This window comes from Xiphophorus hellerii, chromosome 17 (assembly GCF_003331165.1).
Source record: "Xiphophorus hellerii strain 12219 chromosome 17, Xiphophorus_hellerii-4.1, whole genome shotgun sequence".
Taxonomy (NCBI): Eukaryota; Metazoa; Chordata; class Actinopteri; order Cyprinodontiformes; family Poeciliidae; genus Xiphophorus; species Xiphophorus hellerii.
In genome coordinates, this window is record NC_045688.1 from 19,722,291 (window position 1) to 19,744,888 (window position 22,598).

The 22,598-nt window shown below is 41.2% G+C and overlaps 2 protein-coding genes across 2 annotated transcripts; both read left to right on the forward strand.

Moving 5' to 3' along the window:
• Nucleotides 1–6,575: 6,575 nt before the first annotated feature.
• On the forward strand, nt 6,576–11,565 carry prl2 (prolactin 2). Its single transcript, XM_032588983.1, has 4 exons — nt 6,576–6,881; nt 8,875–8,982; nt 9,228–9,407; nt 11,034–11,565. The coding sequence occupies exons 1-4, from the start codon at nt 6,750–6,752 to the stop codon at nt 11,226–11,228; spliced, it is 615 nt and encodes a 204-aa protein (XP_032444874.1). The 5' UTR covers nt 6,576–6,749; the 3' UTR covers nt 11,229–11,565.
• A 1,421-nt stretch (nt 11,566–12,986) lies between these two features.
• hspa14 (heat shock protein 14) lies at nt 12,987–21,545 on the forward strand. The gene is made up of 14 exons (XM_032589420.1): nt 12,987–13,121; nt 14,741–14,821; nt 14,969–15,051; nt 17,111–17,159; nt 17,565–17,670; nt 17,740–17,830; nt 18,056–18,160; nt 18,481–18,642; nt 19,615–19,770; nt 19,855–19,957; nt 20,372–20,587; nt 20,900–21,064; nt 21,244–21,311; nt 21,385–21,545. The coding sequence occupies exons 1-14, from the start codon at nt 13,053–13,055 to the stop codon at nt 21,467–21,469; spliced, it is 1,539 nt and encodes a 512-aa protein (XP_032445311.1). The 5' UTR covers nt 12,987–13,052; the 3' UTR covers nt 21,470–21,545.
• The last annotated feature ends 1,053 nt before the right edge of the window (nt 21,546–22,598 follow it).

The following is a 22,598-nucleotide window of genomic DNA, read 5'->3' on the forward strand; positions in this document are numbered from 1 at the left end:
AATATTCTAGGGGGCGATATAGAGAAATTAGGCCACGCCCTCCAAATTTTGTTATGAATTCCTGTTGGCGGGTCAATAAGGATCCATCCTAGTGAGTTTGGAGCAGCTCACCCCGAAACTGTGGAATTCAGAGCCAAACGAAATTTGACGGCGTTCGCAACGCCGCCACGCCCACCTGCTTCATCGCAGCCGGTCGGGGTTGGAGTCCACAACACACCAACATGTCTTCTGTCTCTGGACACAGTTTCATGTTGATTAGGTCAAAGGGCTAAGATAGCGACCGTTCACAGTAAAACATGACACTTCCTGTTCTCAGGGGGCGTGGCCTACGTAAAAAAATAATTTCACCACAGGGTATTTTAGGACACCCGATGACGATCAATCCCAGAAAGTTTGGTCCCTCTATGTGTTTTTGTATAGGAAATATAAGAGTTTCGTGTTTCATGGCGAGTAGGTGAACTTTGACCCCTGGTAACCCCCCTTCAGCAAGCTCATACAGTCACCAATTTGATAACTTTAAATCAGACATGCCTTATGATCAGACTGACCAAGTTTGAAGCCGATCAATCGAAATCCCTAGGAGGAGTTCGATCAAATGCAAAGGCTGTAAACGTCAAACTCGAGGTCCAAAATGGACCTTCAATACAAAATGGCCGACTTCCTGTTGGGTTTAGAGCATGGCTCCAAGAGACTTTTTTGTACGTCCTGACAAGATACACATGTGTACCAAGTTTCGTAATTCTAGGATAAAGCATGGCATGGGGCTGTTCATTTAAAATACTCTAGGGGTCGCTATAGAGAAATTAGGCCACGCCCACCAAATTTTGTTATGAATTCCTGTCGGTGGGTGGATAAGGATCCATCCTAGTGAGTTAGGAGGAGCTGGGCCCGAAATTGTGGAATTCAGAGCCAAACGAAATTCGACGGCGTTCGCAACGCCGCCACGCCCACCTGCTTCATCGCAGCCGGTCGGGGTTGGATTACTCAACACACCAACATGTCTTCTGTCTCTGGACACAGTTTCATGTTGATTAGGTCAAAGGGCTAAGATAGCGACCGTTCACAGTAAAACATGACACTTCCTGTTCTCAGGGGGCGTGGCCTACTTAAAAAAATAATTTCACCACAGGGTATTTTAGGACACCCGATGACAATCAATCAATGAAAGTTTGGTCCCTCTCTGTGTTTTTGTATAGGAAATATAAGAGTTTCGTGTTTCATGGCGAGTAGGTGAACTTTGACCCCTGCTAACCCCCCTTCAACATGCTCCAAAACTCACCAATTTGATAACTTTAAATCAGACATGCCTTATGATCAGACTGACCGAGTTTGAAGCCGATCAATCAAAATCCCTAGGAGGAGTTCGATCAAATACGAAGGCTGTAAACGTCAAAATCGAGGTAAAAAATGGACTTTCAATACAAAATGGCCGACTTCCTGTGATAGTTGGCTTATAACATTAAATGTAAGTTCTGAGTCTTTTGGTGAGCTCTACAAGTGTACCAAATTTCATGTCTCTACGATGAAGTACGTTCATACCATTGTGTCAACAGAAAATTGCTAGTTGCCGCCGTTGAGCAATTTTTTTTGCGATTTTTGTGACAACCTTAAAATTCAAAATTTTGAATTTTTCTAGTCGCGACCGCCAAGTTTGGTGAGTTTTTGAATATGATAAAGCCCCCAAAAAGGCAATTCATTTGGGTGGAAGAATAATAAGAATAATAATAATAATAATTAAAGCTGCAAGCAGCCTCGGGCGGCCCTCGCAGCAAGCGCCGCTCCGGCCTATTGGCCACCGCGGGGGTTCCGGCCAGCGCAGAAGCTCTCGCACGTTTTCCAGAGCCGCAGCCCGCTCCCCACCGCAGAAGCTCTGCCGCAGTTTCCAGCATCGCCGCCCGCTAGCCGCCGCAGAAGCTGTCGCGCGTTTTCCCCGCCCGTCCACCGGGCGACAGGCGTGAATGCGTTCGGCGGCGCTCCCCGACGACTGTCGAAAAATCTGGCGCAGATCGGTCGATGCGTCGAGGAGATACAACCCATGTATTAACTTAGGGGGCGCAGTGGAGCCAAATTACATTTCAAACCCGTTGGGCTCTTTAGAGGTGAACAAAGGTCATACATATCCAGTTTGGCGCCAATCGGATGATCCATGCCTGAATAAGAGCCAAACGTATGCATATGGCGAGGGACTGATATTCGCCATTTGGCCACGCCCACACGGTTCAGCCAGCAGCGAGCATTGACAGAGTTTATCATCCGAATCATCTTGATTAGGTCAAGAGAGCCATAAACGGAGCTTTCCAAGTAAAAAAACGGCACTTCCTGTTCTGAGGGGGCGGGGCTTAGATGACGTCATAATATGATGACATAGGGTCGTCAAGGATCCCACCAGGGTCACTCGTGCAAAGTTTGGTGCAGAAGCTATCGACCGTTCACAGTAAAATACAAGACTTCCTGTTGTCAGAGGGCGTGGCCTACGTGATGTCATCATTTAACCATTGGATATTATTCTACACCCGAGGATGATCAATAACTCAAACTTTGGTGTCTCTGTCAGTTTTTGTGTTAGAATTACAAATTATTTAATTTTTTCCTCTATAATTCAACATTGAACTGTCATTCCGTAGGGCAATGCTGCCCTCTGGTGTCGAATTACTGAAATTACTGAAATAGTTTCATTATTTCAGTAATTCGACACCAGAGGGCAGCATTGCCCTACACATGACAAAGCCCTTTGTATTACACAGTCGATCACAGGGGAACTTTGAGCCTTGCTAACCCCCCTTCAACATGCTCCAAAACTCACCAATTTGATAACTTTAAATCAGACATGCCTTATGATCAGACTGACCAAGTTTGAAGTCGATCAATCGAAATCCCTAGGAGGAGTTTGATCAAATACGAAGGCTGTAAACGTCAAAATCGAGGTCAAATGAACTTCAATCTAAAATGGCCGACTTCCTGTTGGGTTTAGAGCATGGCTCCAAGAGACTTTTTTGTACGTCCTGACAAGATACACATGTGTACCAAGTTTCGTAATTCTAAGCTAAAGCATGGCTTGGGGCTGATTTTTTGAAATATTCTAGGGGGCGATATAGAGAAATTAGGCCACGCCCACCAAATTTTGTTATGAATTCCTGTTGGCGGGTCAATAAGGATCCATCCTAGTGAGTTTGGAGCAGCTCACCCCGAAACTGTGGAATTCAGAGCCAAACGAAATTTGACGGCGTTCGCAACGCCGCCACGCCCACCTGCTTCATCGCAGCCGGTCGGGGTTGGAATCCACAACACACCAACATGTCTTCTGTCTCTGGACACAGTTTCATGTTGATTAGGTCAAAGGGCTAAGATAGCGACCGTTCACAGTAAAACATGACACTTCCTGTTCTCAGGGGGCGTGGCCTACGTAAAAAAATAATTTCACCACAGGGTATTTTAGGACACGCGATGACGATCAATCCCAGAAAGTTTGGTCCCTCTATGTGTTTTTGTATAGGAAATATAAGAGTTTCGTGTTTCATGGCGAGTAGGTGAACTTTGACCCCTGGTAACCCCCCTTCAGCAAGCTCATACAGTCACCAATTTGATAACTTTAAATCAGACATGCCTTATGATCAGACTGACCAAGTTTGAAGCCGATCAATCGAAATCCCTAGGAGGAGTTCGATCAAATGCAAAGGCTGTAAACGTCAAACTCGAGGTCCAAAATGGACCTTCAATACAAAATGGCCGACTTCCTGTTGGGTTTAGAGCATGGCTCCAAGAGACTTTTTTGTACGTCCTGACAAGATACACATGTGTACCAAGTTTCGTAATTCTAGGATAAAGCATGGCATGGGGCTGTTCATTTAAAATACTCTAGGGGTCGCTATAGAGAAATTAGGCCACGCCCACCAAATTTTGTTATGAATTCCTGTCGGTGGGTGGATAAGGATCCATCCTAGTGAGTTAGGAGGAGCGGGGCCCGAAATTGTGGAATTCAGAGCCAAACGAAATTCGACGGCGTTCACAACGCCGCCACGCCCACCTGCTTCATCGCAGCCGGTCGGGGTTGGATTACTCAACACACCAACATGTCTTCTGTCTCTGGACACAGTTTCATGTTGATTAGGTCAAAGGGCTAAGATAGCGGCCGTTCACAGTAAAACATGACACTTCCTGTTCTCAGGGGGCGTGGCCTACTTAAAAAAATAATTTCACCACAGGGTATTTTAGGACACCCGATGACAATCAATCAATGAAAGTTTGGTCCCTCTCTGTGTTTTTGTATAGGAACTATAAGAGTTTCGTGTTTCATGGCGAGTAGGTGAACTTTGACCCCTGCTAACCCCCCTTCAACATGCTCCAAAACTCACCAATTTGATAACTTTAAATCAGACATGCCTTATGATCAGACTGACCGAGTTTGAAGCCGATCAATCAAAATCCCTAGGAGGAGTTCGATCAAATACGAAGGCTGTAAACGTCAAAATCGAGGTAAAAAATGGACTTTCAATACAAAATGGCCGACTTCCTGTGATAGTTGGCTTATAACATTAAATGTAAGTTCTGAGTCTTTTGGTGAGCTCTACAAGTGTACCAAATTTCATATCTCTACGATGAAGTACGTTCATACCATTGTGTCAACAGAAAATTGCTAGTTGCCGCCGTTGAGCAATTTTTTTTGCGATTTTTGTGACAACCTTAAAATTCAAAATTTTGAATTTTTCTAGTCGCGACCGCCAAGTTTGGTGAGTTTTTGAATATGATAAAGCCCCCAAAAAGGCAATTCATTTGGGTGGAAGAATAATAAGAATAATAATAATAATAATAATAATAAACAGTACAGATACAATAGGCCTTCGCAGCGCTTTGCTGCTCGGGCCTAATAATAATAAACAGTACAGATACAATAGGCCTTCGCAGCGCTTTGCTGCTCGGGCCTAATAAGAAACAGTACAGAAACAATAGGCCTTCGCAGCGCTTTGCTGCTCGGGCCTAATAAGAAACAGTACAGAAACAATAGGCCTTCGCAGCGCTTTGCTGCTCGGGCCTAATAAGAAACAGTACAGAAACAATAGGCCTTCGCAGCGCTTTGCTGCTCGGGCCTAATAATGAAGTAAAGCTTTATTTTGGAAAGAAAGGAGAAAGGGTTCTAAAAAGAGCTTAAAGAGAGAACTGCTGGGCTGGTGGGTTTACTGATTTGAATTGTGGACAAAGCACTGTTGTAGCTCGGATTAGTCAAGATCTCAAAAACAAGTTTCCTGGATACTCGTCTCAGAGTTGAAAGCTTCCTCTCTTCTTCCTCCAAATGTACCAACATGGCTGACCTGCTTGTGCTCTGGGGTAGATGCAAGTATTTCACTCCAAAACATTTTCCTGTCTGAGACACAGAACAACAAACCAGAAAGAGTGCCCTGTTGGGACCTGGATGGAGACTGAAGTGGTGTGGTTGGTGGAGGCAGAGGAATAAACCTATTGTATACTTATTGTGAGCATCTTCAGTCAGAGGCTTCTTCAGATTCAGTGCAGTACAGACAGCTGCAGATTTTTCCTGCCAACAGCCATCACCATCTTCAATAACTTTTTGAAGAATCTAAATCAATGAGTTACAACATTTAATTTCCCTTTGGGATTAATAAAGTATTTTTAACTTTGAATTTGAACTCAATTCACACCTTAGTCCTAAACCTAAACCCTAATCCAAAATCAGCATTTCTCCTTGTGGGACCAGGCTTCGGTCCCCACAAAGTAATATGTGTCAGAAAAATGGTCCCCACGAAGTATTAAATACATGGTACACACACATATACATACACAACCATCAGGTTTATGAATATGTACATGATATGAGAGTGTACGTACAGATAGTCATGAACAGGTCAGAGTACAGTTCTGTCATCATTTTTACACCAAGGACAGAATTACAGACAGTCTGGATTTCTTTCAGCTGCAGAAAACAAGTCCAGGATAGCTACCTCTGGGCTCAGACAGGGTCATTAGGTCAAAGTTCATAAGCATTAAAATAAAAACATAGGCCATAGGATATTAACCTGTATGCATCATACATACTGTGTGAGTTTGAGGGACAGACATTAAAGGACATGAAGGACGAAGAAAGAAAGCATGATTACAATGCTTCCAACCACTGGAAATAATAAGATCACAAAAGATACTGTACTAAAATGACTCATTGTTCTTAGGGTTGGGCTCATAGTGATCTGACTGATCACTCAGATGCCCCCATTCTCCTTCTCCTCCCCATCCTTTCTTAACATCCCCCTCCTTATTTTTGGTTACCAGCCAAATTATCAGTGAGGATTCATATAAAGCTCCTGCTGTCTTGAAACTGAAGCATTCAGTTCTGCTCCAGAGACGGAAACTCTTCTGCATCTACAGGATGTCTGCACACATCAGACCAGGCAGGTATCATGCATGAAAAAGATTTCTGTCTGTCTCTTCACATCCCGTCTAATTTCCCAGTCCGTTACTGCATGAGGTTTTGTCTTTTTTTGCTGCTTTCTGTAGAATCCATTTTAATATTTTGAAAAAAAGGAGGCAAATTTAGGTTTTAATATGGAAAATATGGAGAAAATATATCAATTAATTCATTTACTCACTGTCCATATTCTCAGAGGATCACTGTGGTGTGAATTTTGTTAATATTCCAGTCTTTGTTGTTTTTCCTCATCTTTCTCTCTCTTTGACGTTTCTTAGTGTCCCCCTTGTTGGTGGTGCTAATCTACCTGGCACTCTGCAGCAGGCTGAGCAGCATGAGAGCAGCATCCAGCTGCACCAACGGCCAGACTGGATGCCACTTCCTCTCCCTGGCCAACCTGTTTGACCGGGTCATCCAGCACTCAGCCAGGATGCATGGCATTTCAAATGACCTCCACTCTGAATTTGTAAGACTTTTTCTTATTTCCTGAGGATTTTTAATGATTTGTACCAGAGTCTCTTTGACATACTTGCATTCTGTCGTTCTAAGTGTATTAGTTGTGTCCAGAGTGCATTTCTACTCAATCTATCTATTAGATGTAACAGTCCTGTAATGCTGGCTATGCCAGTGATTGGTTGGGATTATACAGTTTGGTCTGCTGGTGAACTTTACTTTGCCAATAATTTAAAAAGAAGGTTTAAATGAAGTTATGAAGTGATTTTAGGACATACAGTACATTACTCTGCTTTAAGGGGGAACTAAACATGTTATCATTCCTATAAAGGTTTTGTTAGAGAAGGATTAAATAAATACACAGTATCTTCCCCCTCATAATTCTTTTCATTTTTTTGTTTTTTAGTCATGTTTAAAAGTTTAAGATTTGTAAATTAATTTTAATAACCTGAGTAAATCCCAAAACCTCTTTTTTAAGTTCTGATTTTATGTAGTTGAGAAAATTAGTTGTCCAAACCAACCTGGTCCTACATGAAAAAGGAATGACCTCATTGCTCAATTTACTATTATTAACTACATTTAATGGAAACTAACTTCAGTTTTCTTTGTCACTCCCAGTCCTGATTACAGCTGGACCCGTGAAATCAAAAACTGACTGAAACAGAACCTGCTTACAACATGAAGTAGTCTAAGAGATCTGGAAAAATAACCTTTAAGCAAGTAAATCAAAAATATCTCAGCTGTTCTTTTAGCTATATGCACATTTAAACATAAAATATAGCTTAGGTGATCAAAGACAACAAGACAGAATACAACAAATGCTAATCGATATGGTAATTTTTTGAATGACAGTATGACCTATATAAGTTTTTAACCTTCTGGATGCCATCTGCAGTGCTTTCCAGATCTCATACTTGTTTGAAAATGGTCCCAGTGGGCTCACCATCAGCTGATAAGAGAAATCTGCTGATATGGCAGACTAACACAGCAACAGGCATCGCCAAGGAAACTCCACATAGGAACACAGACCTTTTTTTTTCTTTTTTTTTTAAACACAGACCTTGTTGTCACTAGAGAATTTGATGCAGTTCTGACCATACTGGGCTCATAACTGTAATGCTCTTATGGGTGCTGCAACAAAGCTGATGGTGTCTGTAACAAAAAATCTAATCTCACCTAGTAGATGGAATGAAGTCACACTTTGTGCATGAGTAAAAAGCATGCCTTTCAAAACAGAGAGAGACATTCACCCACACCTGAGAATTAAATCCAGTGTCAAGGGTCTGTTTGCATATTTGCCTATTTGAGAATGACATCATCAGATCACACTTCAAATTATATTCAGAAGGGTATTTGTAGCATACCATGCTGCTTTTCTAAACTGCAGTGAAACTAGCAATACTGATCAATTGAATTTTGATAGTAATAATTGATTATCTTGACTGAATGTATTCTAGTCAAGTCAAAGTTGATTTATGTAGCACATTTACAGCAGCCTCGCCTGACCAAAGTGCTTTGCAACAAACACATCACAGGTAGATAAATTACAAAATAGAAAATAAAATTAAGTTTAGTGAAAATAATAAGACAAATATAAAATTGGAAAAGATACCAAAAGCTAATGGTATGAAAAAAAAACAGACAATACTTAAATTTTAGCTGCAGTAATTTTCTTCCATCCTTTTTATTTTATTCCAGTCATGAGGGCCATAAGGACCAAACATCACTAATGATGTCAGTTCAGCAGGTTTAGAAAAGCATTGAGAGGAGCAGAATACATCTCTGTGTAATATGTTGCTGTGGTACAGCACCATAGACTGCAATATGCAAAATGCTCTCTGTAACCCATCTTCCATTGCTCTTTTTGCTATTATTCAGTGATGCACATGTACATATACACACAAACAGAAAGCATCACTAATATTAATCACTTGCGTACTCTGTCCACAGATGGCATTTAGAAGAAGCCTGACCTTTGACATTCTCATTCATGTCTACTCCATCAGGAACTCTACTTCCTTCCCAGTAAGAACCAGATTGGCCGGGTCAGTCGCAACTGCCACACGTCTACCATCCTAACTCCAAATGGCAAAGAGAATGCTCAGAGAATAGCGGTGAGTTAACCTTTCTGGAACTTATTTCCTCTTCCTGACATCAGCTGTCTACATCATAGTGAAACGTCATGTAACCTTTTGGGTTCCCCTTCAGTTATTACCTTTTGCAACACACAACTGTGCTACTTCCCCCTTTGATTTTCAATGCAGCGGTTTAAGCAGTTACTGCATACAGCTGTGACGATGAACAAGCCCTCCTGACTTTTGTATCTTATCATGTTTCCACATGTCCTGCTGCTCTGCAGAGAGAGGAACTGACCGAGGTGATTCTGAAGCTCCTGGTTGCGTGGCGGGAACCTCTGTGGCATTTTCATCAGAACATGGCTCAGCACCATGAATTTAACAACTTCAGCTCAAACAAGTCTCTGGAAATGAGTGACATGGTGCATGAACTACACAGGGGTGTGCAGAAAGTGGTTGAGAAGGTACATGCCTGCACATAATCTACATCACAAACCAAGATGAATGATTCTGAGCTGCCTTTTTACAGATTGAGAGAAGTAAGGAGATTCTTTATACTTATCAAATTAAGATTTATTTAACATCACTAAAATAGACCAGGAACCTTTTTATTAACAGGATATTTTATTTTCTCATTAATCACACTCCTGTCCCAATGAAATAAATAAGTAAAAAGAACAGAAACCACCAAAAAATAGACTAATGCATCAATAATTCTACTCTACGCAATCTGATGTGGGAGAAAGAGGGGAAGGTTTTATGAGCAAATAATGAACATTTGAAATATTATTTACAATGAATTAGGTATCTTGCTACTTTCTCCAGACTTTGTGGACAATTATGAATTCCAATACCAAACATTAATTTGAAGGGAAGGAAAATGGTTGATATCAAAGTTTCAGAATAACCCAACCTCTCAGAGTTCAACTTCTAAGACAGAACAGAAATAGTGAGTGCATGTTTTGTGAAATGAAATGGTTGGCTCACTGATGGAAGTGACAGTCTAGTCTTAGCTTACATGACGGGTAAACCTGTTCCCAACGTTCTTATTCCGATCAGGCAGTCATTGGGAGATTTGAAGGTCATTGGTTATGTTTGTTGAACTGAACCCAGTGACAATAAAACCAAGCAAAATGAAAAAAGAAAAAAACTAAGATAAATGTGGCACATCATGCTGCAAACAGAAACATCCACCCAAAAAGCTAAACTTACCCGACCAGATAAAACATTTTGAAGGTTCTGTTTCTGTCTCTTAGAACTCAGTTGTAGGATGGCAAGCATTTTTAGCAAAGGACTCTGAGGAATGTGGCACCACACAGTGCTGAACAGCCAAAAAAAAAAGAAAAGAAAATTGATTCTATTCCTTTTCAACCACTTTTTAGACTCTGATAGATACCAATAATGTAAGCAAACTATCCAAAGCTGCTTACATACTAAAGGTTACCAGCAGGAAATCACTGTATTGATCACCATATATGATTTATATTTCATAATTTAACATATTACTAAAGTTATGTTCTATCAATATAATTTCTTCAATTTCTTTAGCACATTTAGTCATTCAGACAACATAGTAAAACCTTTCACACGTAAATCACTGAAACACTGATATTTCAAGACAAAGGAAACTATATCTACATGGAATATAAATAGTTTCAAAGGAACCTGGTGAAAATAGTTCTGGGGGTAAAAGGTTGGATCTGTGGCTTTGTATTTCTTATGAGAGCTCTCATAGAGGGCACTGCATGGTTTATGTTTTTGTTGGTTTTTGGTTCCTAAAGTCATTTATTTTAGAACAAAATGCTTCTGTGCATATACTGTAGCTGTTACTGTTTGATAGTTCTTGAGATTAACTCATCTCTTCCACCTGATCACCAGAGCTGTAGACTACTTTACCTGTTTTTTTCCCAAACCATGTTTTTTGAAGACAGATGAGTTGAACGTGATATTTTTTTTGAAGAAAGTTGTTCAGTATCCCAAATAGACACTAAGAAGCTTTTATGATTGTATTATATGTGGTTTACTATCAATAAGAGCATTTTGGTATTGGTTTGAAAGTTGAAGTAATAATGTGTGTTCTTATGCCTAAGATGCAGATGCTGGGAGTAATAAGCAGTTCTCTTGGTAACCTGGCTTCCCCGGAGGCTCTACTGGCATCCGACAGGGCAGAATGGCGACTCATGAACGACTACGATCTCCTCTATTGCTTTCGTCGTGATTCAAATAAGATTCAGAATTACCTGAAAATCCTGAAGTGTCGAATTGTTCCAGAGCATGGGTGCTAAAAGGAACACTGTTAAAGAGGTTGTGTTGGACTCTGTTACATCAGCATTGAAATGGAAATACGCCATAAAGAAACAATGTATATTCTGACTTACTGTGCGTTCCTTTTGCCAACTATCAGGCATGAAGTAGCCTCACTTATAATTTGTTCAGTTCTGTCATGAATGAAGACCTGCAGGTAGTTGGCATACTGTGTACTTCATACTTGATTTCACTTTCAAAACTCCAGAAAAACAATGGGCATAATGTAAGGGTGCAGTGGCAGCACAAATGTTTACAAATGTCATGTAAAATGCACAATTTATTGAAGTATGGTTGTATTACATAAAAACATTACTAGAAAAAATATATTACTGTCATTTCACCAGAGAAGAAATATGTGCAGTGTTTCCACCTTCCACCAGAGACTGTTCATGTTCATGTGGTCAGAAAAGAACCAATACGAACACAATAATCAGTTTTCTTTATGTACAGTCTTTGGATAATGTGTCATCATATCTTTGAGTGGCAAGTTCTAGTCTGAGCACAAAATAATGGTGTTAAGTGTAACATATGGCCATAGTAAAAGTTCACTATTATGTGTCTCAGTCGGCCAGTGAGAACAGAAAAGTGTCTACTTGACATTGATCTTGGCATTTAATCAAACAATCCACAAAAAACATGAATTTCAGTTAAAAACATTTTCAGACATCAAAATTATATATTTTTTTGTCTTCATGGAAATATCAAAAGACAAGAATATTGTCAGAACCGTGTGCCATGAGAACTGTGAGAGGTTTTAGCAAATGAACCCACAAGCTGTTTCATTTGGTGTCTTTTGTCACAACCACAGAAAGCATTTTAATCACTTTTGTGTGGTTCAACGAACTAAATGCAAACTTTGTCACTTTAAAGGATTTTTTTTTCTTGTTTCTCATTCCATTTATATTTTTGACACATAACAAGCTTAAATCTTCTCTTTGCCTTATAAGGAATCAGGCCAAAACACAAAAATATATTATAATAGTGCTCTCACCATGTAAGATCCTCTGCGAGCCAAAGTCCGTCGCTGACAAGGCTCTTCATGAATGAAGCCACCATGATGTATTCACTCTCAGCCCCTCTGGAAGACCTGAAATCAAGCTAATGAACTGCCTAGATCCATTCGCTTGCCTTATAGCTGTATTGTCTCATAAATACATGCAATGACACCGATCCTAAAAACCTGTGGTATATATATAAGGATTGAGTAATCATATCTAAATTCTGGACATTAATCAAAGGGCATACTTCCTTAAATAATTCGGTCAGTGACTGGGTCTAACATACATGTTGAACATTTAGATGTAGTAAATATTTTTGATAATTCAGGAAGTTTGGCTGAATCAGAAAAGTCCAAACATAGGTCAGATTTTACAGTTGCTATAAATGCTGCCTCAATCACTTTATTTTCAAGAAAATCAATTTTAATTCTGCACTGTAGTGCAAAACGTTTCAAAAATATTTTACTCATTTTGTGATTGCAAACCTGCCATTTTAACATGGGTGTGTAGATTTTTGGCCACTGACTGCAGCCTAATTTTGAAACTACTTATGGGAAAGTAGCCAATGAAAAACAAAACAGCAGAACATCCAGTGAATATGAGAGGGAGAGGAAGATGCTGCGTTTATTGTTTATTAAAGGCAACTAGACTAAGATAATATAAAGAATACTAAAGTGGAAAGACAAGGAATGTACAATGATTATGTAAGTGGCACGTGGGCAGTAATTCACAACAAAACCAGAGGGAGGCGGTAGTGCAAGTTAAACCGCCGATAAACTCCTCAAGAAGAAGAAGAGGAAGTCCATGTTTTCCAGCATGTCTGCGATTGGGATTCATTTTGGTTATACTTGTGCCTGTGTGGCCGTGTTTAAGGTGAGCGGCTTGCAGTCTTTTACCACTTAAAATCTTTCAGAGCTGAGCTTCACGTTGCTGTTCGCGGAGAGGAGGAGCAGTGATGTCAGTTCCGGTAATGATGGATGGCGTCGTGGTAAAATGTATTCGTTAGCAGCAGCAGTCTAGTGGTCTTTCAGAGGAGAAGATAAGTTGGGAGAACCAAGAGGCTAGAAGATCAGAGAGGAGCGAGGGGGTCCAGGTTTGTGGAAGACCCGCCAAGTTCAGCTCAGAGGGGAGTTATATAATGTCTACACGCTAGCAGTTCCACACGTCGACGAGGTCGCCGTGTTGGGAGGGTAGTGCCGTCAGTCACTGCTTCAGAGTCTGTCACGTTATTACCTTTCCTTTTTATAAGGCATTTAGCTTATCATGGTAATGTGTTCTTAATTAGGACATAACTTTTTAATTTTGAAACATGTATGCTTAAAAAAATAAATCCAGGTTCGTTGTTGAAGTTGACGAAAACTAAAAATCATTCATTTCTAGTTCAATAAGGAGTTAGGTAGAAGTGAATATTTCTTAAATCTGATCATTTACCTCATTTATTTGATTGATTATATATTCTACCTATAAGCTGTCTGTAAATATTACTACCTATAATTTGTTATCCATAACAGCTTCCAGCGAACTATTACTGTTTATATATGTATGATTAGTCTATAATCTATATGATGATGTTATATGATCTACACATTCATATTCATACTTTTAAACTACCTGTAATAACAGATACATATTTATCCGAATCTGCTTTATTTGCCAAGTTTGTGCACACAAAAGAAATTTGACTCCAGTTCTGCTTTGCTCTCAGTGAATGCATTTAACATACACACACACACACATATATATATGTATATCGTATGTATGTATGCATGTATATATATATGTCTGTGTATATATGTATGTATATGTGTGTTAGAAATAATGAATGGCTGGTTTTTACTCTATCGCGTCAGCCTGAAAATAAAAATCTGAACAGTTTTTGTCCGGGATGTGTGGGGTTAGCAGAGATGCAAGTTTTCCTTTGCCTGACCCTTGACCTGTTCCAGTCCTGGATGGAGGGCTGGTCAGTCCTGCTGACCCTCTCTGCAGACCTGATTGGTCTCTACAGTTTGGACTTGTCCTCTTTGTGGATGAGCCAAACCACACAGTTCTGGACAAAAAGGGGACAGACTGAATAACATCCGTGTAGAAGATGACCAGCAGCCACTACATGTGTACAATGTGTCCATAATCCTGTTCAATGTGCAACTAGTACATTATCCAGCAGTGTGCAGGCAAGGGCTCCTCTTGGTCCCTAGAGCTGATTAACTCTTATATCTTTTCAAATCCTTGTCCTCTTTACTGTCGCTGTCTCCTGTCAAAGTATTCTACCCTGTTCCCCTTGCTTTGGTTTCAAAAGCTTAGCTCAATAAGCTCATAAAACCTCATTGTATCAAAGTATTTTTGTCATCAGATTATTTCTTGTCATATACTCAAGCTACACTTCTGACACAGGGTCTCCCCAGTGTGTTATAAGCCTGCCGGACCCCATAAGGATGTCTTCTTTGTTTCCTGTTTTTACTTTTTGTTTTAATGTAGTAAAATGTGTGTCTTAGGATGGGCGTGCTGATGTGGTGGCTAACGATGCAGGAGACAGAGTCACTCCAGCTGTGGTGGGCTACAGAGATACTGAGCAGGTGAGTCATTTCAATCTGATTTTCATTATTTCAATCTTATTTACTCTCCTAAAATTATTGCCAACAGAATCCTTTTTGTGTCTTTTCTGGTGTTCTGAAGCCGTGTCAGTCTTGCTGATTCCATGTGGGCTGTTTGTTCGTTTGCAGATTGTGGGAATAGCAGCAAAGCAAGGTCAGGTCCGAAACGCAGCCAACACAGTTGTTAAGGTGAAGCAGGTTCTGGGGAGAAGGTAGGTCACCAGAGGAGTGTTTTGTTGCAGCTTATGTAGCTTCAGTAGAACAATGGCTCTGATCAGACCTGCAGGCCAAAATCTGAATTATTATTAAATGAATTAAAACTCAAAATCTCCCACATTAATTTCCCTATAAACCTATAAAGCTACAGCAATCACTTTTTTCTTCCTTTTTTAATGTATGTATCTAACAGATTTGAGCAGTATCAACTATCAGTGAGGTGTGTGTGTATATATATATATATATATATATATATATATATATATATACTGCTCAAAACAATAAAGGGAACACTTAAACAACACAATATAACTCCAAGTAAATCAAACTTCTGTGAAATCAAACTGTCCACTTAGGAAGCAACACTGATTGACAATCAATTTCACCTGCTGTTGTGCAAATGGAATAGACAACAGGTGGAAATTATTGGCAATTAGCAAGACACACTCAATAAAGGAGTGGTTCTGCAGTTGGGACCACAGACCACTTCTCAGTACCTATGCTGTCTGGCTGATGTTTTGGTCAGTTTTGAATGTTGGTGGTGCTTTCACACTCGTGGTAGCATGAGACGGACTCCACAACCCACACAAGTGGCTCAGGTAGTGCAGCTCATCCAGGATGGCACATCAATGCGAGCTGTGGCAAGAAGGTTTGCTGTGTCTGTCAGCGTAGTGTCCAGAGGCTGGAGGCGCTACCAGGAGACAGGCCAGTACACCAGGAGACGTGGAGGAGGCCGTAGGAGGGCAACAACCCAGCAGCAGGACCGCTACCTCCGCCTTTGTGCAAGAAGGAACAGGAGGAGCACTGCCAGAGCCCTGCAAAATGACCTCCAGCAGGCCACAAATGTGCATGTGTCTTCACAAACGGTTAGAAACCGACTCCATGAGGATGGTATGAGGGCCCGACGTCCACAGATGGGGGTTGTGCTCACAGCCCAACACCGTGCAGGACGCTTGGCATTTGCCAGAGAACACCGGTATTGGCAAATTCGCCACTGGCGCCTTGTGCTCTTCACAGATGAAAGCAGGTTCACACTGAGCACATGTGACAGACGTGACAGAGTCTGGAGACGCCGTGGAGAGCGGTCTGCTACCTGCAACATCCTTCAGCATGACCGGTTTGGCAGTGGGTCAGTAATGGTGTGGGGTGGCATTTCTTTGGAGGGCCGCACAGCCCTCCATGTGCTCACCAGAGGTAGCCTGACTGCCATTAGGTACCGAGATGAGATCCTCAGACCCCTTGTGAGACCATATGCTGGTGCGGTTGGCCCTGGGTTCCTCCTAATGCAGGACAATGCTAGACCTCATGTGGCTGGAGTGTGTCAGCAGTTCTGCAAGATGAAGGCATTGAAGCTATGGACTGGCCAGCCCGTTCCCCAGACCTGAATCCGATTGAGCACATCTGGGACATCATGTCTCGCTCCATCCACCAACGTCACGTTGCACCACAGACTGTCCAGGAGTTGGCGGATGCTTTAGTCCAGGTCTGGGAGGAGATCCCTCAGGAGACCATCCGCCACCTCATCAGGAGCATGCCCAGGCGTTGTAGGGAGGTCATACACAATACTGAGCCTCATTTTGACTTGTTTTAAGGACATTACATTAAAGTTGGATCAGTGTGTAGTGTTATTTCACTTTAATTTTGTGTGGCTCCAAATCCAGGCCTCCATTGGTTAATAAATTTGATTTCCATTGATGATTTTTGTGTGATTTTGTTGTCAGCACATTCAACTTTGTACAGAACAAAGTATTCAATGAGAATATTTCTTTCATTCAGATCTAGGATGTGTCATTTGAGTGTTCCCTTTATTTTTTTGAGCAGTGTATATATATATATATATATTGTTTATTTAAAAGCCTAAAACAGAAAAAAACCTGCAGTTCTTTAGAAATGACAAATAATTTTCTGTGATGAATATTTATTGAACATTTTGAAGTCGTCTTTTCAGCGAAGGTTATGTAACGAGCTTTATTTAGCTGGACTGGGGGGAAGAACGGCTTCTTGACAACAGCTCTGGACAATAATAGAGTTCTTTTCTGTGTCTTGATGGTTTAGGTTTGATGATCCTGTGACACAAACAAATAAAGCAGAGACCAAATGCAAGGTACGTTGTGGCAGCCACATTAAGAGAAAAAAGTCTATTTGTGTATTTATTTTTTGGTTATTGATTTTTCTCATTATTTAAACTTTTCCATCATATGCCACTCTTCAACCCACATAAGAGCTAGAGTGACAAAAACATTAAAAGAAACAACAGACCAGTTTTATCATCTATTATCATCAATTGACTTGTGCTATGCTAGCTACTGCCATGTAAAACATCCCATCATCAGGCACACATTCACCTGTTTCCTTCTTTTTTTGACTGGTGATAAATTTTTTACTTATCGTTATTTTTATGTCTTCTGCCACTCTCTACTTGGAATAGGACTTTGGTTTCTTTCCTAAAATTGCTTTGCCAAGAAAGACAAAGCTGAAACTCCATCTGACTTGTGGTTGGTATGTGCAGGTTATCAACAGAGAACAGATGCCATATTATGAGATCACCTGTGGAGAGCATACAGAGCTTGTGGCACCAGAGGATGTTGCAAAGCTCATCTTCAAGAAGATGAAAGGTAGCGTAAATTAAACGCACCCTGTCTGTACCCAACAGCCAATCAACTGACTCCTTTGCTTTTCCCCAGAAACGGCTCAGTCAGCTCTGGGCTCTGATGTCACCGACACCGTTATTACTGTTCCCTTTGAGTTTGCACATGCTCAGAAGCGTAGTTTGAGGTAAGAATTTTGTTTTTTTTCTTCATTAATTTCCATTTCATTACTGTTTTTCACCAAGCTTTATGGCTTCGGGGGACAAATTCATGGTGTTCATCTTTCTTTAATTGACAGCAGTAGATTTAACTGCTGTAGTTAAATCTACAGCAGTTAAATGTGGGACTGTTTGCCTACTGGCAAAACAGTCTGGAAGTTTTCTGGAATATGCTTCAAAATGTTGTTTTGCAGAGAGGCAGCTGAAGCTGCAGGCTTCCATGTTTTGAGGATGATCCATGAACCCGCTGCTGCTCTGCTGGCCTATAACGTGGGACAGGACTACTCCTCTGGGAACAGGTACAGGGTGGAAACGTCTGCAGAACGCCTGGAAAACAGAGGAAAATTCAAAAGGCTGATTAGACATCTGTTTTAACAAGCAATTAAGCAGGGGTACTTAATAAAGTGGCCAGTGAGGGTCCCTCCACAGTCGTTCTTAAAAGCTAAATTGCTTCGGGCGTCACTGGCTGCTGCTCAGCCTCTTCATTTATCTGAGCTGTGCTGAAATGACTTGAGTTCTGATGAGGTTAAGCTAACTGAGTCTGATCTGAATTCTAAATGGATCGTCTTCCTCATGGGTAGAGTGTGTGTTGATGTTTGGCCTTGTGGTTTTGTCCCAGTCACGTCCTGGTGTATAAACTTGGAGGGACGTCCCTGAGTGTGACGGTGCTGCAGGTGAACGGAGGGATGCTGCGGGTGGTCACCACCCGGACGGACCACAGCATCGGGGGGGAGAGCTTCACCCAGGCCCTGGCCCAGCACCTGGCCTCAGAGTTCAAACGGTAGCTGCCGTCACAAACAACAACACCAGTCAGGTCCATTAAACACAGAGAAGAACGTTCAGTTAATGGCTTTTATTTTGAAGTTCCTTTGATCAGAATGATGCATATCAAGTGTTTATTTCTGCTCATGTTGAAATAAACACTTACTGAAATGAAAACTCAAAATATTATATCAGGCCAGCAATATAGGATAGTGAATCTTTATAGTGTTAGTTTCACTTTTAGAATCTTATGACCAAAATAATTATCTTTTTGATAATTTGTAAAATGTGGGTCTGTATCTTTGCTAAGGTTGAAGGTTAAATCTTGATGGGTTAATAAGCTAATAACAGAAATATTTCAAATCAATAAGAACTTGCATCTCAACATCACCACCAGGTCCTTAGGACTGGAGATGTTCCCATAATTCCAGAGGGCATCTGTATAATGTAGGAGAGTTGCTTTAGATACCAGGAACCTCTTTTCTCTGGACAGTTTTTCTCATCCGTCATGGCAGCCAGATGTCGCTAGCCTGTGCCTTCCTGTGCAATTCCATAAAAAAAATTCTGGTTTACAGAACAGTTTGGGCTTTCTCCTACTCACTTGGATTCCCTATGGTAGAATTTCTAAACAGTAAACAGAAGGAGTGAATGATGTTGATTTTCTGCTCTGTTTTAGAATTGTAGTCTGCCTGTAGTTTTAGTGACGGCAATGAAGGAAGCTGTTCAGTCTGTTGGTTACACTTTCAAATATTAAATTAATATTAACAGTTGCCTCATTTTAATGGACCCTTCTCTCACAGCGCAGACCATTTCTGGTAAACTGGTGCACTACATACATCACAGGCAAACGTTGGCGACTAGGTAAAATGTAAAACTTTAATAGAGTCCAGGCCTCCAGGATGGAATGATTTCTCAGTAGTTGAGGGTCCAGTAGCACAGCGTTGAACCAAGCTGGTTTTCACTGGGCTAAGCCGTCTGTGTTGTTGTGCAGAACCTTTAAACACGATGTGAGCAGTAACCCGCGGGCACTGCTGAAGCTCATGAACAGTGCAGACATGGCCAAGCACTCTCTGTCCTCCTTGGGATCAGCCAACTGCTTCGTTGATTCTCTGCATGATGGCGTAGACTTTGAGTGCACCGTTTCTAGGTGAGCTGTCAGCGAGGGCGTCGTGGGAAAGTTTATATTTGTTTCATTTCATTATGCTTTGACCTTTTGGTTCGTTTCCCACAGAGCTCGATTTGAGCTGCTCTGCTCCACACTGTTCAACAAAAGCATCCAGCCAATCAGGTCGCTGCTGGACGAGGCGGGACTCTCTGCTGGAGACATCAACAAGGTGAGACAGGCTGACCCAGGCCCAGCTTCATGCAAAACACATCAAAAAATAACAGCTTCATGTTGAAAGAAAAAATAAAATGTTGTGATGTACTTCAAAGATTATATTAATTTTGATCAATTAGGGAAAAATGACCTTGTTTGGCTATCAGTTGCGCTTAAGACGTTTACTGCTAAACCTGACTAGTACCTAGCTAGGTGTTTGGTCTGTTCATGCTGCGAGGCATTCACAGTTTCACACAGTTCTTTGATTGTTTGCATAGTTGGATCCTAATAAGTGCTTCTAGCACCATTTCTCTTTCCACTCAACTTTCCACTCTGAAAAACCAGCTTGTTTACCAGCTGGTAAACAAGCTGGAATTTACAGCATCTGTAAATCTGAATTCTGGCAGTTGGGCGGCCATTTTTGTTTTAGGTGGTTCTCTGTGGCGGATCGTCCAGGATCCCTCGCCTCCAACAAATGATCCGTGAGATGTTCCCGGACGTGGAGCTGCTGAACTCGGCGCCTCCGGATGAGGTGATCGCTGTGGGAGCGGCCATGGAGGCGCGGCTTCTGGTTGGCCGGGACGGCCTGGCCCCGGAGGAGGAGTCTGTTGCCGTGGATGTTTCTTCTGCTGACATCCTCCTGAAGGTATCCTCAGCCGATTGAGTCGTCTGCACTGAGCAGTCTGCACAGCATGGATGGCTTTCCCTTTGGAATATGACATTTATATATATTACTATATATAAAGTGGATAAAATATTGTCATATTGTGACAACATTCCAAAACAGAAACAGCAAGTTAAGTAGTGACTCATTTTCCCTCTTAAAATAGTGGAGTCTATGGAATTAGTTATTTTATTGTTTGAGATGGAAAATAAAGATATAAAGCAAAAGACATCCTCTTTCATTCACTTCTATAAAATGAGGATTAGGATGAAAGTGTTCTGCTATGTGCTGCAGGAAGTGGATGAATCGGGAGCTGAGATGTTTAGCATTCTCCTTCCTGTGGGAACTCCCCTTCCTGCGCGCAGACACCACACCTTCTCTGCCCAGGGCAGACTGTCCTCCCTCTGCCTGGAGGTTTATCAGAGGGTTGCCACGCAGCAGCCTCAAAAACTATCCAAGGTAATCAGAATTGTAACTTTGTATTCAGGTGAGTTTTAGTACTTTGTAGTTTGATATTGTCGACTGAAAAAGTCTGTGACGCAGCTGCACATTTTCACAAAAGGTCAAAAATTTGTGCAAATTCACAAAAATATTATGCACCATCTAACTACTTGCACATGTTTGTATTTAACATCCAGATTATTTTAAGAGACCTGCAGCCCAGTGAAGAGAACCACAGCATTGATGCTGTGATCACTATGAAAAGGTGTGTGTCCTCTGAAGCTCAGTGTGTTCAGTTCAGTTCAGAGTTGTGGAGAATTCTTGTCTGTGTGTTCCAGGGACGGTTCTGTTCATGTGTCATGTGCAGCGCAGAGCAGTGGGAAATCTGAGGCCGTCACCATAGCAGCAGCAGCAGCATCATGAGTTCACTTCATCGCCTTCCTCTCTGTGTTGCAGCGCTCCTGTTTTCTACAACTTAATAAACTAATGAAACCATGTACAGCTGCTCTGTGCTTTCATACAGACATGGAATAATGCAGATTGCAAAAATGACCACAAGGTGTCGCACTTTGAAGGTTCTTCTGAGCAGGTTTGAGAGTTGGGCAGGGTGAGCAGGATATGATGCTGGAACACATTCAGATAAAAATGAAAGTAAAGTTCTGGTCAGGCTGTTTGTGGCCTTCATCAACTGTGATCACACTGAGATGGAAACAATTGTTTCTGCATTTTATATGAAATAATTAGTACTAAAAGTGGTTCTCTGGCTGGAAAAAAGTGATGAGAAGAAACACTGCAGCAGTGTGCAATCAAATGACATGCTCTCGTCAGAGTTACATAATTGTATCTCCTTGAAGAAACCATTCACATTTATCGTAAAATAAACTGATGCAGCTATCACAAAACAATGTTTCTGTATGAGCTAATGCATTGGAAATGCCCCATTTAGGTAAAAATAAAAAGAGCTTTTTTAAAAAAAAATGTATCCAGCATCTACACTAGATCCTGTATCTTATGTGTCACATCTAAAGAAAAGTTTTTACCCAACTTTCTCATATTTTGGGTTGCTGATGAGAGAAGGCCACTCCAGGCGTTCTTCTAGGTCAGATGATGATGTTAAACCAGATTTGTTCTTAAACTGGGTCCAGGTCAGATTCCAGTGGAATTACAGACGCACCTGTTTTTTTTTGTTTGCTTTTGTTTATTTTTTGTTAAAGCTATTACAGATCACAATATAGTGTTGGTATTAAATTATACTTTAAATCACTTTCTAGTCAATCGACCCAATTAAATCATTTTACTCTGGAGACATGTTCACTCAGTCGCACACGTCTACACAGATACAGACAACTTGGGGTTAAGTGCCTTGCACGGGGGCACGTCGACGTGCCACGAAGAAAAGCTGCAATTGAACCCACAACTTTTCAGGATGCGAGTCCTACCCTCTAAGCCCAAGTTTCCCCCAAACAAATCTGAGCTAGCTTGTAGTACTCCAGTGGACCCCGCCTATTTGTTCAGTATTTCTACACAATGCTGCTTGACTTGCTGTTGGCTG

Excerpts from the sequence above, each read along its gene's own strand:
- prl2 (XM_032588983.1), top strand. The coding sequence starts at position 6,750 with ATGAGAGCAGCATCCAGCTGCACCAACGGCCAGACTGGATGCCACTTC. Across the intron at positions 6,882-8,874 it reads ATGACCTCCACTCTGAATTT|GAACTCTACTTCCTTCCCAG; the intron begins GTAAGACTTTTT and ends CTACTCCATCAG. Across the intron at positions 8,983-9,227 it reads AGAATGCTCAGAGAATAGCG|AGAGAGGAACTGACCGAGGT; the intron begins GTGAGTTAACCT and ends GCTGCTCTGCAG.
- hspa14 (XM_032589420.1), top strand. The coding sequence starts at position 13,053 with ATGTTTTCCAGCATGTCTGCGATTGGGATTCATTTTGGTTATACTTGT. Across the intron at positions 17,671-17,739 it reads CATCTTCAAGAAGATGAAAG|AAACGGCTCAGTCAGCTCTG; the intron begins GTAGCGTAAATT and ends GCTTTTCCCCAG. Across the intron at positions 19,771-19,854 it reads TTTGAGTGCACCGTTTCTAG|AGCTCGATTTGAGCTGCTCT; the intron begins GTGAGCTGTCAG and ends CGTTTCCCACAG.